General features: G+C 41.6%; 1 protein-coding gene across 5 annotated transcripts in view; it reads left to right on the plus strand.

Annotated features, from left to right (window-relative positions):
* LOC135223518 (renalase-like) overlaps nucleotides 1-15270 on the plus strand; it is a 36674-nt gene extending 21404 nt beyond the window's left edge. For all 5 annotated transcript variants that reach the window (XM_064261970.1, XM_064261971.1, XM_064261973.1 and 2 more), the window contains exons 4-8: nucleotides 2270-2428; nucleotides 3478-3629; nucleotides 3880-4059; nucleotides 14201-14370; nucleotides 14940-15270. In XM_064261970.1, the coding sequence (XP_064118040.1) occupies nucleotides 2270-2428; nucleotides 3478-3629; nucleotides 3880-4059; nucleotides 14201-14370; nucleotides 14940-15098 (820 nt within the window). In that variant the 3' untranslated portion in view covers nucleotides 15099-15270. The remainder of the gene's footprint in view (nucleotides 1-2269; nucleotides 2429-3477; nucleotides 3630-3879; nucleotides 4060-14200; nucleotides 14371-14939) is intronic.
* Nucleotides 15271-15688: the final 418 nt, after the last annotated feature.

Below are 15688 nucleotides of genomic sequence, written 5' to 3' on the forward strand. Positions count from 1 at the left end.
TACTTACCTGGCAGATATATACGATTGATGGCCCGCCCAGCCTCCCCTCAGGAGACAGGTGGAAGAAAATAACCTGACAAGAAAGGGGGACTGGTTCTTACACCCGCCTCCCAGCGGCGGGTAAGGTAGATCACCTGACCTACCTGTAGCGTGTGCCGCGAGTTTTGAATTTTCTGTCGTGACGTCAGAGACCTAAGCTAAGTATATATCTGCCAGGTAAGTATGTACAAAACTTTATTGTATACTAACAATATCATTTTAAGTATTAGGACAGATAGGAAAGAACATGCTGGGTCTATCTGAGGGTATTCTTCCAAGTGCCAACCAGGCAGAGTACAGACAGGCAGGTACAACACTACAAGAGAGGACATCACTACGATCGACGACACCGTCGCAGACGCACCGATGGACATGGTTGTCTCCTCCGTACATGAGAGGCCTAAGGCCACATGGGAAGTCTTCAGTTTCCCTCCATACATGAGAGGCCGAGAGCCACATGGGAGGTCTTCAGATTCCCTCCATACATGAGAGGCCGAGAGCCACATGGGAGGTCTTCAGATTCCCTCCATACATGAGAGGCCGAGAGCCACATGGGAGGTCTTCAGTTTTTCCTCTACTCAGGTGAGGCACATAGCCAGCTGAGAGGAAACAGGTTTGTATCCCTCCTGCACTCAATGAGTTTTGACCTTAGGGTAGAGGTGCAGGGAGTTTTTCCCTCCACATATGGGAGGCCTAGAAGGCCACACATGGGAGATTAGTTTGGACGAGTGACAAATGAACTTGAGACTGACCCGCGTACTCAATTATATTGACTGACAATGGTACAGTGGAGGGCCGAGTAGATTTGATTCCCCACCTCCAAATTAATGTTGTTAATCGGGCTTGTTCAGGTGTTCAGGGGGTGTATTGCAATATGAAGTTTTTATTGTAAAACTAATATTGTAATACCTACCTGAACACCTGAATGATTCCCACCCTCCTCCCCTCTCATACAGAGTTATTGAGTTATGATTGATGTGAGAGGGCAGGTGTGACCGGCCCGTGAGGCAGGGCTATCAGCGGTGGGCTGGTAACTAGGTAACGAGGGTGTTTGCCAGGAGATTGGCAACACTGATCGTTTATTTTAACCAAAGATTTGGTAAAATTTTAATAAATGATGGTTCGGGCTGGTAAGTGACCAGGGCTTGTTCAGGTGTTCAGGTAGGTATTACAATATTAGTTTTACAATAAAAACTTCATTTTTTTCTTTGTTATTAAACTTTGTAATAAAAAAGTCCTGAACATTTTCCTCCAACAGAAAAAAATTGTTTTTTGGCAATAGGTGTCAGATTTTCAAGTTGCTGTCATTTCCTCTGTCTTTGGCTCCTTTTCAGCTGATACCAACATCTGCTCTATTGTCATTTTTGGTGACAATACCAATACCAGCATTCTTGCTGTTACCATGTTGTGCCCTTGTCTGTTTGGTGATAGCCAGCCTGACCTTGCTTTTGCTCCTGGCGTTGAGAAAGCAGTATTGATAGCATGTCTTACTCCTGCTGATCGGCAGTCGTTTGTTAAATCTTGGTGACAGAATTCAGCACTACACAACTGAAGATACTTTCAGCAGGTTTTTGAACCACATTTTTTCAATTAAGTAGCATTTGAAAATCCCAGTGAAGGGTTGTCCCACTTTATTGAACTTACATTTCTTTGCTCCTATTGAATGATTTGGGGTTTGCAATTACTCATTAATTGGGATAAAGACATCTAAGGCAATATTATATTATTCACTCTAAAGTGGGCCTCACACTATCACTTTTTCTCAATAATGGCAGTGTCTGCAGTCTGTAAAGCAATACACTAACACGTATGACCCCAGGTACAGTACATGTAAAAGTAGAGTTTGTGTGCATTAATTTCCAAAATATTTAAAGGCTTTTTGAAATTCTTTTGGCAGGAAAATAACTTTAACCTAATTTTGAAACTTGGTCTCCCCACAGTGTTCTTAACTTTCACGTTCATGGTCCCTTTACTCCTGTTATATGATTTGGGCTCTCATTAACTCTTATTATAGTAGGTTGCACATGAGTATCTGAATTTTTGTTGACATTTTATTCTTTTTAAAAAGTTTGTAACATACCCACCAATACCAGGTATAGTTAAAATAATAGTAATGTAATTTAAAATTTTTATTTGTGGTGTTGTCAGTTGTTATTCAAGAATTGTTTAACTCAGTTGTCAGGCTCAACTATTCAGTGATAAGAATTTTCCTTTTCCTTGCTTTCCATAGGTATTATGAAGAACTCATAGGTGCTGGTATTTTGGCCCCTTTAACATCTCATATTGAAGGCATGAGAGAAACTGGAGAACACACAAATCATTATGTGACACCTCAGGGAGTCTCTTCTATTGTTAAACATTTTATGAAGTCTGCTAATATGGATGTCAGGTGAGTAGGTTTTGATTCTAGTGCAGTTTTTTATTTTTTTTATTTTTTTTATTTTTTTTTCCCCAACTGACAATTGTACTATTAACTTTTGTAGTAAGTAAAATTAGTTTAGCTTGGAGGAAAATATTACATCCAACGGTGTTGATGAACTGCAGAGATTAAAAGAGAATTCTTTTAAAATTTCAAGTTGTGTCGTCATTATCGAGCAGTTTAACATCATTTCTATGCATTGCCAGTTTAGAGAATATGAGTTTATATTTTTAAATATAGAATAATTTTTTTTTAGTTTATTTACTTGTGTTTTGAGATTGCTGTTTGCTGGAAGTTTGACAGATTCTTGAAGAAGGTACTACTTGATTACCATGCTGGTGTATATTGCAAGATAATTTTTATGAGATTACATTTCTTGCTTTGAGTGGATTATATATCTTTTATCTTTTTAGTTCTTTTCATATGATAGATCCCAACTAGTTCATGTTGTTGAAGTGGATCAGTTTTTAATTGCCATAATTTTTGCTTGAAAAGATAACTAATTTAATGACTTTTCAAATACTGTAGAGTATATTTAGTAAGAAGTCATTTCCTTGCATTCCATAGATCTGTAATAGAATTCCAAAAATTTTGATGGTAGTACAGGTGTCCCTGCTAGAAATCTAGTTGTATGTATTGTGTATCTTCTGATATCTATTTTATTATTCTTCAATTGTTGATCAGTTGTTTCATTATGATATAAACTAAACATTTTATCACTTAAAAAATTAATAACTACTTTTGACAAGTAGGAGATATGTATGGAGAGTTGCATGTTTTGTACCAAACTTACTTATCAGTTTTGAACACCAATGTGTGTTGGTGACATGATTGCTTTTTGTGTTGACTAAGCTATATCATCCTTTAATGCAAAGAGGTAGATAAGAAAGTCATCTATATGGTACACGGTTAGTTTGTATGTTGTTAGGGTGAATACTTTGTCCTTGCAGCAGAAGTTTTCTGCAGTGTTTTAGTGTTATTATAGGTAGTTCAAAAGATTTTGTTTTTATCATTGACAGATATGGTCACCATGTGAATCGTATAGACCTCAGTGGGAACAAATGGAATGTAGAGACAAAAGAAGGTGCAGCTGATACATTTGATGCAGTAGTTTTAACAATGCCAGTTCCTCAGTTATTTGGCCTGGCAGGAACAGTGAAGGATACATTAGGTAGCTAGTTCTGGTTTCCAGTATGTATAGATATGTGGGAGATTCTCATTGACATAAAGAGAGGACTGTGATTGTCATAACTTTCCCATTGTGAAACACCATTGTTGTACATTTAATTCTAAGTGGTTCATTCCGACATTAGAAAACAATTGTTTATATTGATTGAATCTTAGAATATGTACAGTGATTGGAAAATTTTAGCTTTTTGTTTTTTGTGACCTATTTTATGCTTAGTTAATTTTTGTTTCAGAAAATGATGAGAAGCTGAGATCATCCTTGTTGTCTGTAGACTACAGCTCTCGTTATGCATTGGGCTTATTTTATGACGAAGGTGCTGATATCAAACTGAAAAATGAAGTTTCAGCCGAGTACATCACTAACGATTCTGTCATTCGTTTTGTTGCCATTGATAACAAGAAGCGAGGACTTGGTAAGTGAATTTAAGTAAGTTTTATAATTTATGATTTATTTATTTATATGTATATTTAAGATTTATTGTTTACTGAAGTGTAAGGCATTGTTTTGTTTATTGTTGTCACAGGATTGTCATTTCCACATTCAACATTCATCAGTAAGAACACTGAACTTTTTTATTACTAAAGTTAATGTAGTTAATGAGGTATATTGTATATGTGGATTCAATGATTTATGAATATAATTGCAGAGAATCAATTTCATTCAAGGCATGTACATTTTAGGACCTCGTAAATCAGCTTGTTTTACTAACCAGTGAGTTTCATACATTTCACTTTAAATGCCTTGTAGAAATGTATTTCTGTCTTGTTTTGTGTTTTGAAAAGCAAAGTTCATTAATGTTTTGAAACCAGCAGGTATGGATATGAAAAAGGTTGTTGGAAGCATATGAGAACATTGTGCCATAAACTTACTTTCACTCATAAATAGTTATATGTCGCTTATTCCATTTTGTTCTTATAGATTTTGCATGATTAAGAAAAATACGTAGTAGTTCATTATTGGATATGAAAAATTATTGGAAAACTTCTTTTGAAAGGAGAGAAAGAAAAAATGGAAGGCAGTTATTATATCATATAATATTGTAAAAGAAGAAACTGCATCATTAGAAAGAACTTGCCTCTCTATCACAAATGCCTAAGCTTGGCTGATCAGTCATGTCTGTGTATCCACCTGTCCTCCACCAGGTGGCTCACGGTTGAAGTGTCCATTTAGCGCTCATTCAGTCCCTATCAATTATCCCGTGAAGATTGATTTCCTGTCTGAAGTTTGGCCTTATTTTTTCTAGTTTACAGTATTGTCCCTTGATTTTGATATCCTTTATGTAGTATGTCTTCTGTTACTCATATTAAGCTGGACTCTTCCTTTTTATCTTTTTACCTATATTAAAAGTAAAACTTCTTGATAACTATGGGAGATATCATGAGGTTAAACCTGATGATATCTTCACAGTTTATTTACAGTGCGTCAGAACAAGAGGAAAAGCTTTTAATGTGAGAACAGTAGGGTAATACTGCATAGCCTACATGCAACCATGTGTGAGTCACATCAATTGAAAATCCATTATGAACTAATATAGATCTCTGTGTTGAATAGATGTTAGGAAAGGAAGGGAGAACCAAGAAAATACCTCACTAGTAAAGAATGCTACATCTGGCAAGTATTATGTGTAGAATTATGATCAAAGCAGTCCAGGAAATCCTGAAAGTCTGTAAACTTGGTCTTGGGACCAGGTTGAGGGGAACTTTTCTGAGCGCTTAGCTTTTTCCACCATTTATGCGTATTATATCTTGTCAGCTTTTTATATATAGGTAAGAGGGGGAGTATAATAACGATGTGGACTACAGTCATTTAAGGACATTGCCAGATCTTGGTACCTGAAAGGGAGATATCAGGATACTGAATCAAAAGATGCTGTCTGTTCAAGTAACTTTAAAATATAATTAGTAATTAAAGTTAATAAATAGATGATTATTTGCTCAAATTAATATGGTATAGGTTAAATTGCATATGATTTAATGTTTGAATTGTGTCAAAATGAAACTTCAGTGTACCTAGTGTTCCTGTGAAACTGGGTGAATTAGTATTCATAGAGGCTAGTATCGAAATTCCATATGTCTGTACTGTATTTTCTTTAAAAACATAGCTAAAAAGAATCATGCACAAATACTTTAATAAAAATTCACAGTCTCATTACAGAGTAGAATGAATATTAGTTATGTTTATTCATACGCTCATTATATGTTAGCTGTGACCACAGACTATTAAAGTATATTTGGTTTCCCATTACAACCTGTTATCTAAATATACTATAGTCGATTCATTTAAGGTAGATTCTTGCGCTTACGAGTCGTTTGTTTGGCGGCCTCTGATTGGCCGGTACTGGGAGGTAGGCCGCTCGCTCAGTCTCATTATTTTCTACTGTGGCTTAGAAAACTAGCAATACTATTATGTTTATATTTCTTCAATCAACTCACACTTTGCTCAAGATAGGAAAATTTTGCTCATACCATAGGATTCGGTATTAATTGTACAACTAAGTCATCTTTTCCTGAAATCAATAAGATAAAACACAAAGGAATTACAATGAGTAAAAGTGAAAAGAGAAGCATTTAATTCTTTATACCTACTTTTATTTATCATCGGATTTTGCATCATTAACGCGATTAAGTTAAAATAAAACTTGTGTTTTCATACAACAAATTCACCCTGAATATGCTGGTGCTTTCAGATTTTGGATGTGTGTAAAATGTGAGGAGAAAATGAAGAATATGTCTTATTATGTTGCATCAGTAAATGATTCAAGTTTGACGGTATTGCTGAGAGAATGAGATCTGCAAGGCGTCGTCGTTGCGTTTGTCTCCTCAGCGAGAGATTTGAGTTGCCAATTAGCGATATAAAAGGTTGCAGTTTCGACAATATTTACCATGTTATATTATTACATTTTCTGAAAATAAATACACAGAATTTCCATTATAACTGTCAAACATTTTAAATCCAATATCATATAGTATGTCTGGGCATATCTGATAAGGAAAAAAATAATAATAATCAGATGCATGCATCTGGTATCGTTAACTCAGACCCATGCGGGCCGCGGGGAATTCAACCAGCAAAGAAGTTGAACTCTGTGGAAAGACGACTTCACACTATTCAACTCAGCCCAAACTTTAATCAGGTTGTTTCAAGATATTGTTTCTAATTTTATTTTATGAATATATTTTCAAATGAAAGAGACATCAGAGACTTATTTGAGTGATATGAAATAATAATCTCAGTGCCAAGTAATAAACATTCAAAATAAATTTAATAAAAGATTGACGTTCCTATCAGGCTGAGTCAAGTACTACAGCTGCAACATAATAAGACATATTCTTCATTTTCTCTTCACATATTAGACGCATCAAAAATCTGAAAGCACCAGTGTATTCAGGGTGATTTTATTGTATGAAAATGCAAGTTTTAATTCATCTTGATCGTATGACATATTAAAAATACGATGATAAATAAAAACAGGTGTAAAATTGAAATTTTTTCTCTTCACTTTTACTCGTAATTCCTTTGTGTTTTATCTAATTGGTTTCAGGAAAAGATTATTTAGTTGTACAATTAATACCGAATCCTTTGGGATGACCAAAACTTTATTATGTTTTGGAGAGGGTGAGATAAATGGAGAACTATAAACATACTGCATTTTGTTCATGAAACTTACCTGACAGATATATATATAGCTGTATTCTCCGAAGTCCGACAGAATTTCAAAACTCGCGGCACACGCAGTGGGCGGCCAGGTGGTAGTACCCATTCCCGCCGCTGGGAGGTGGATATCAGGAACCATTCCCATTTTCTATTCATATTTTTTTCTGTCGCCGGTCGTAAACACCTGTTTACAGACCTCCGCCCAGGATTTTTGGATTTGACTCGTTCTAAGTATCTGGATTGACTTTTGGTTTTGACTCTGGATTGTTGGATTGGCATACGCGATAGTGGACTGTTTTTTTATTTTGGATTGGCTTTTCTGTGAACGTGATGTCGGGATCAAGTTCAGTGAGCTTCAGAGTGTGTGTGAGGAGTGATTGCAAGGTGAGGCTACCGAAATCATCAGTAGACCCCCACACAGTATGTATGGGGTGTAGGGGGCATGTTTGTTTGTTGGATGATCGTTGCATTGAATGCAAAAGTTTGACTAATGATGAATGGAAGGTGTATGAATCCTATCGGCGTAAGTTGGAGCGCGATAGGATCAGGAGGTCTTCCTCCAAGAGCGGTTCTACGAAAGGTAAGGGAAGTAACATTTCTCCTATTTTAACACCAGTAGAATTTGCTTCACCTAATCCTGTGTTGTTGCCTGAGGGCCCTAGTTCTGTGTCTGGAGAAGGTAATGCCCTTTCTCTGATTCTAGAGTCGTTACGCACTCTAGAGTCCAAAGTGTTGGCCCTAGAAAACGGCTCAAGTAAAGTGTGTGATCGTGCCCCTAGTGTTGTGGAGGGGGCGTCAGATCGGCCCCATAATGCCTCTAGGTCTAGACCTCTGTCGGACTCCCAGGACTCAGGGAGTGGGCATGTCGAAAGCCGCAAGAGGGTTACGGGGGCTCCCCACCACCGATCTGGCGTCCCTCTTCGGCAGGACCTGTTGCTACTTCCCAGGCTGCCAAGGAGCGTGCTCAGGCTCGCATCCTTAAGGACTGTTTTTCGTCCTCCGAGGCGCCCTCCCCGCGCAAGGGGTGGAGCGCTCGGAGAGACTCGCGTCCGTTGAAAAGGACTTTTCCTAGGGAGGACGCTTTACGTCCCCTTCCCCCTCTCTCCGCTATCGTTGCGGTCTTCGCCTGCGTCGTATGACGCGTTTCCTCCACAGAAGAGAGGTAGGACGTCGTCCGAGGACGACGCTGAGAAGCGCTTCTCTCGCGCCTCGGAGAGGCAGGTTGCTGTACCTGTGAGAAGGAAGGAGGCGTCCCCTCGCCCCTCGTCTTCTCGCAGGCGCAGCCCTTCACCTCCTCTCGTTTCTTCGCCAACGAAGAGTATTCTTGTGTCTCTTCAAGACCAATTGTCGGCCTTAATGGCTCAGAAGACTCGCCCAGCAGCAGTTGAGCCTAAACGTAGGAAGGACGCTAGACTGCCTGTCAAGAGGACGAGGCAGTCCCCTTCTCCGTCTCCTCGTTCGTCTCTGTCTCCGCTTGCTTCTCCTTCGGAGCTTCCTTGTTCTCGTTATGCGGGTAGGAAGTCTCGTGGACAGGATGCTTTTCTTCCCTCTCGACGTCCTGATCAGCCCGCGCGTCAGGACGCCTTTGAGGACACTCGGCAGGACGCCTTGGAGGACGCTTTTGAAGACGCTCGGCAGGACGCTTTTGAAGACGCTCGTCGGGATGTTTTGCTTGACGCTTTGCCTGTTGAGAAGGCTTTCAAGAGCGCCCAGAAGGACGCTTTGAAAGCGAAAGCTGGATGCTTGAGCGGAAAGCGTAAGGACGCTCCTCGAGAGCGAATAAGAGTAGCCTCTCTTGACGCGCAGCGCGGTCAAGACGCTCTTCGTGGTTCGAGCTCTAAGGATCGACAGAAGGTCGGTCGCTTTGAAGAGGCTGATATTAGTCATCCTCGAAAGCCTTTGTTGAAGGCTAGACCCGTTGGGCGCACGCCCTCCTCAGAGGTTCAATCTCCTTTGCCTCTTCGGGAGGAAGGAGAGCTTAGTAGTCCGGCGGACTCAGTTGAGGAAGAACAGCCGTCAGTTTCGTCGGTATCCGACTACAAGGTGCTGGTTCGACTGTTACGCTCTTCTTTTGGTGAGAAGTTCCAGCCTGCAGCTCCCAAGTCTCCACCCTCTCAGTTTTCGTCATCGAAGTCGTGCAAGGTTCCGGAGTTTGTGGAGATGGAAACTTCCTTGTCCACTAAGAGAGCGTTCAAGAAGTTGCAGGATTGGATGGAACGTCGGAAGGATCAGGGCAAGTCGACTTTCGCCCTTCCGCCTTCAAGACTCAGTGGGAAAGGCGGCATTTGGTATGAGACCAAAGGTGAAGTAGGAGTTAAGATCCCGTCGTCTTCCCAAGGGGACTTTGCTAGTCTGGTCGATGCACAGAAGAGATCTCTTTTATCGACCGCTAAGATTTCATGGACACCAACAGAGATTGACCATCACATGAAAGGTCTGTTAAGGACTCTGGAAGTCTTTAACTTTCTAGACTGGTGCCTGGGAGTCCTGGATCTTCAATCTAGGAGTCCTGATTCTTTGAGTCTGGGGGAGCTGTCCAATGTGTTATCTTGCATGGACAAGGCCGTCAGGGATGGTTCGGAAGAGTTAGTGTCTCATTTCGGCACTGCTTTCCTCAAGAAGAGAGCGCTTTTCTGCAATTTTACAGCTAAGTCTGTTTCTGCATCGCAGAAAGCGGAGCTTCTCTTTGCACCTCTTTCGAGCCATCTCTTCCCCAGGCTATGGTAAAGGACCTGGCAGTGAGCCTACAAGAGAAGGCTACCCAGGACCTCTTGGCCCAGTCTTCAAGACGTCCCGCAGTCCCTACCACGTCGTCTTTTGGACGACCTCCTAGGAAGGTTAAACCCTTTCGTGGCGCTCCTCCCTCGAGAGCTGCTCCTCGAGGGAGAGGGCTTGCAAGAAGAAGAGGTTCCTTCAAACCTAAATCCTCTAAGTGAGAAGATAGTCCTTCAGATGCCGGTCGGAGCCAGGCTAAAGTTCTTTGTGGGGGCGTGGAGAGAGAGAGATACAGATGCGTGGTCCCTCAAGATAGTGGAACAGGGGTACAAGATCCCCTTTGTGGACCCTCCTCCTCTATCTACGACTCCCAGAGATCTTTCCCCTTTCCCGTCGTATCAAGGGGAGAAACATCAGGTTCTTTTAGATCTTTTAGATCAAATGATCAAGAAAAGAGCAGTGGAGCAGGTCTTAGACCTGGGGTCACCAGATATTACAACAGACTTTTCCTGGTACCAAAGCAGTCGTCGGTGGCGTCCAGTCTTGGACATAAGCAGCCTGAATCTTTTCATAGAAAAGAAAAAATTCAAGATGGAAACACCTCAGTCGGTTCTAGGAGCCTTAAGACCGGGCGACTGGATGGTGTCCTTGGACCTACAGGACGCATACTTTCACGTGCCTATCCACCCTCTTTCAAGAAAGTTTCTGAGGTTTATGCTAGAGGGGACAAAGTTATTTTGGCAATTCCGAGCCCTTTTGTTTCGGTTTAAGCAACTGGCTCCGATGGAAAAAATTTATTTCCATGCTCATGAAGAACGTAGCGAGATGGTTACATTCTGCAGGAATAAGAGTGTCCCTGTATCTCGACGATTGGCTTATCAGAGCATCGTCAGAAGAAAGGTGTCTGAAGGACCTTCACTTCACGTTGGCCTTGGCGAGGTCCCTGGGACTTCTGGTCAACCTCGAAAAGTCGCATCTGACCCCAACACAGTCCATCGTGTATCTGGGGATTCAGATGGATTCAGTGGCTTTTCGAGCGTTTCCGTCCAGGAACGACAGCTGCAAGGCTTAGAGAGAGTTTCGGCCTTCCTGGGGAAGGAAGCTTGCTCGGCGAGGGAGTGGATGAGTCTGCTGGGGACCATTTCCTCGCTGGAAAAGTTTGTTTCCCTGGGAAGACTACACCTCAGACCTCTCCAGTTTTTCTTAGCAGACGAATGGAGAGTCAGAGAGGATCTGGATGCGACCTTTTTGATCACCAAATCGGTGAAGAACCATCTAAGATGGTGGTTAGATCCTCGGAAGTTTCGAGAGGGGTTGTCCCTAAAGCTTCTGAGCCCAGACCTAGTGTTGTTTTCCGACGCCTCGGTGTCGGGATGGGGAGCAACACTAGGAGGGGAGGAAGTGTCAGGCACCTGGAGGGGGGAACAGGTGTCCTGGCACATCAATGTGAAGGAACTAGCGGCGGTTTTTCTGGCGCTACAGTTCTTCCAACAAAAGGTTGCAGAGAAAGTAGTCCAAGTCAACTCGGACAACACCACAGCCCTTGCGTACCTAAAGAATCAGGGAGGTACACACTCCCGTCCTCTATTTTATTTAGCGAGGGAGATTCTGCTGTGGGCAGATGCGAGACGGATAAGGATCCTGACGAGATTTATCGGCAGGAGTCCAGAACGTCAGAGCAGACCTTCTCAGCCGACAGGATCAGATCCTGCCGACGGAATGGACGTTGCACCAGGACGTCTGTCGAGAGCTCTGGAGACTGTGGGGGCGTCCGTTAGTCGACCTATTTGCGACGTCGAGAACGAAGAGGTTGCCTCTTTATTGCTCCCCTGTGCTGGATCCGGGAGCAGTCGCTATAGACGCTCTGCTCTGGGACTGGACGAACCTGGACTTGTATGCCTTCCCGCCATTCAAGATCATGGGGGAAGTAGTAAGGAAGTTCGCGGCATCGGAGGGGACGAGGTTGACCCTGATCGCCCCGATGTGGCCCGCGAAGGAATGGTTCACGGAGGTAATGTCCTTCATCATAGACTTTCCGAGGACGTTGCCCTGGAGGAAAGATCTACTCAGACAGCCCCACTTCGCAAGATATCACCGAAACCTCTCCGCTCTGGGTCTGACTGCGTTCAGACTATCGAAAAGTTGGCCAGAGCGAGAGGTTTTTCTAAAGCAGCTGCGAAGGCGATCGCCAACGCTAGGAGGACTTCCTCGAGAGCTGTTTACCAGTCGAAGTGGGCTGTCCCGACTATCAAGGGATATAAGAGTATGCTGTCAGCAGTCTTCCGACACAGAGGCCTAGACCTGTCTGACAACACCAATAGTGATCTTCACGATCTCCTGAGATCATTTGAGGACGTCCAAGATACCTCAGGCGAGGCCTCCTTCTTGAACTTAGATTTAGTCCTTAGACTGTTGATGTCGAGTCCTTTCGAACCTCTCCATGAAGCGTCTCTTAGGAACTTGACGAAGAAGGCTCTTTTCCTAACTGCTCTGGCGACGGCGAAGAGAGTTAGCGAAATTCAAGCCATTTGTAAGCGAGTGGGGTTCAAAGGGGACAATGTGGTCTGCTCTTTGAGTCCCACTTTCTTAGCAAAGAATGAAAACCCGTCTAACCCTTGGCCAAGGAGCTTTGAAATTAAGGGTATGACAAGCCTTGTGGGCCAAGAACCGGCTGAGAGAGCCCTGTGCCCTGTCAGGGCTCTAAGTTTTATGTCCACAAGACTAAGGAAGTACGAGGTCCCTCAGATAATCTGTGGTGTTCGGTTAAACGGCCCGATATACCATTATCCAAGAATGCTTTGGCGTTCTTTCTGAGGGACGTCATTAAAGAGGATCATTCGTCTTACCAGAAGACCGATTTGAGCCTCTTGCGAGTGAAAGCTCACGAGGTCAGAGCTGTCGCAACCTCGCTTGCCTTCCAAAGGAACATGTCGATCAAGGACATCCTTGACGCCACCTTTTGGAGGAGCAATTCAGTATTCGCCTCTCACTACTTGAGAGATGTGAGAACGATATACGAGGACTGTTGTTTCTCTTGGGCCATAACGTTTCTGCAGACACAGTCTTGGGGGCTGAAGGTAGCTCTCTCCCTATCCCTTAGTTAGGTTTAGGTTAGTTTTTAGTTGTTGTGTTTTTTGGTTGTGGTGAGTCTTTGGTGAAGACCTCCCATCTCTTAGCTTAGTGTTCAGGGGGTCTTGGATAGTTGGTCAGGTGGTGGTCAGTTGCTTCGTTGCCCTCATTTGTATGGCTCTATGCTCTTGTCACATTGAGGTCACGTCCCCGTTGACAGAGCATCCAGAGCGCACCAGCACTACAGGTCTCCACCTGGCTGGCAACTCTGATTAAGCACAAGCAGGCTTAAGTGACAGTAATCACAGAGTCTACTTTGCTAACAGGTGAGGAACCAAGGTGTACATCATCTACTTAATTTAAGTTTCCTACAAATCCTATTCTGTCTCTTCCCACCATCCGAAGGTGGGATTCAGCTATATATATATCTGTCAGGTAAGTTTCATGAACAAAATGTTATTGTTATAATACAATTAAGTTTGTTCATACTTACCTGGCAGATATATATAATTAAGTGCCCACCCACCTCCCCTCAGGAGACAGTGGCACTGATAAAAATATGAATAGAAAATGGGAATGGTTCCTGATATCCGCCTCCCAGCGGCGGGAATGGGTACTACCACCTGGCCCGCCACCACCTGCGTGTGCCGCGAGTTTTGAAATTCTGTCGGACTTCGGAGAATACAGCTATATATATATCTGCCAGGTAAGTATGAACAAACTTAATTGTATTATAACAATAACATGTTTTCTAAGTCACAGACGAAAATATGACACAATGAGCGAGCGGCCTACCTCCCGGTACCAGCCAATCAGAGGCCGCCAAACAAACGTCTCGTAGGCGCAAGAATCTACCTTAAATGAATCGACTATAGTGTTATTGCTAAGATTGGAGTAGGAGACCAAAAAGAGGTAGTCTTTGTAAGGCGATTGTACTGTTATATGACAGAATTCCTGTGGTACTCACTCAACTGATGTATAGGTTATTGGTAGATGTCTGTGGATTAGCATAACCTTTATGTTTTCTAATGTTGTAAGTTGATTTCTTCCAGTGTCTTACAACTTATATACTATACTGTATTGACAGTTTCATCAGTTTAATTTTCCTATTCCAGACAATGGCGCTCCATCAGTTGTAGTTCACACTTCAGTTCCATTTGGTAAGGCATATGTGGAGGAGACAACAGATGATGTAAAACCATTAATTATGAAGAAGGTTCAAGAGTTATTCCCTGAGTGGCCAGAACCGACTTATGTTAAGTGCCAAAAATGGAGATTCTCACAGGTATGTATGACTTAAATTTTTTTTTTTTTTTTTTTTTATACTTGTGATGTTGAGACCTTCAGAGATTTAAAGTTGTGAGTATTGGTTAGCTACCTGCTTGTTGGTATGTTGAACAATCTGCCTTTGCTTTGGGTATCTGCAGTAATGGACATGAGCTTTGGTGAGCAGGAGACCTTCTTATTACTGCTGGTTGTAGCAGTGTCAGTATTACTGTATTTGTCTTTTAGGTAATTTTACTGATTGTAGTTTTTACTACAGAAGATCTGATACTCATTGATAAAAACCTGCACCAGTTTAGATGTGATTCCAATATTAAATTTAAGGGACATGAGCTTTGGTGAGCAGGAGACCTTCTTATTACTGCTGGTTGTAGCAGTTTCAATATTACTGTATTTGTCTTTTAGGTCATTCTACTGATTGTAGTTTTTACTTCAGAAAATCTGATACTTATTGATAAAAACCTGCATCAGTTTAGATGTGATTCCAATATTAAATTAATTGTTAGAGAATGTTTAAGATAGTGGTAGTCCCTACACAGTAATTGTATGGCACTTTTGCATCTGTTTCAGGTAACATCTGCTTATCCTGGACTGCCTGGCTGTGTATCTTTAGCAGATGGTTTAGTTATTGGAGGTGATGGATTTACCCATTCAAACATGGATGGTTGTATAGAGTCAGCTAAATCTATAGTAGATGTTGTAGTTCAGTATCTGAAAAAGGGGTCTTAGTGTTTCTTAATATTTTATTAGTATATTCAAACACCCCAAAAAATTTAGTTATATAAGAAAGTATCAATTGTGAATGCCTTCTTACACAATATAATGTAGAGTATATACCTTTCTTAGATCTAGAATGTTCATAAGTTTTTGTTGCAAGGTTTATATTAAAATTCAAAGATTCTGTCTGTATTATTTGTCTGTACCTTTAAGGACAAAAACTGAGCCGGATTATAGTGTTATCTGTCCCTTTTGTAACTTAAGCTACCCAAGCTATCTCTTGTTATATTGTCTCACATAAGGATTCATTATAAGACCAATATTTTTAATTTGCGGACTACAGTTAAACAAGCTTTCGATCTGTACGGTAGTTTTCTTATTCAACAAGGGAAGGGTAAAGAAAATGGAAATGAGAAAAGATTTAGGGACAAGACCATATCTTTTAGATCTAGAAATGTAACCATATCCATAAGGCACTTGAGAGCATCAAATTATTTTGCCCTCAGATGAGATTTGCCAAGTGTTGCCCCATTTTAAAAGTCCACATAAATGTATAAACCCCCCCCCCCCCCAAAAAAAAAAAATGAAAAGGGCTTGATGTT

Source organism: Macrobrachium nipponense, chromosome 10 (assembly GCF_015104395.2).
Source record: "Macrobrachium nipponense isolate FS-2020 chromosome 10, ASM1510439v2, whole genome shotgun sequence".
NCBI classification, from domain to species: Eukaryota; Metazoa; Arthropoda; class Malacostraca; order Decapoda; family Palaemonidae; genus Macrobrachium; species Macrobrachium nipponense.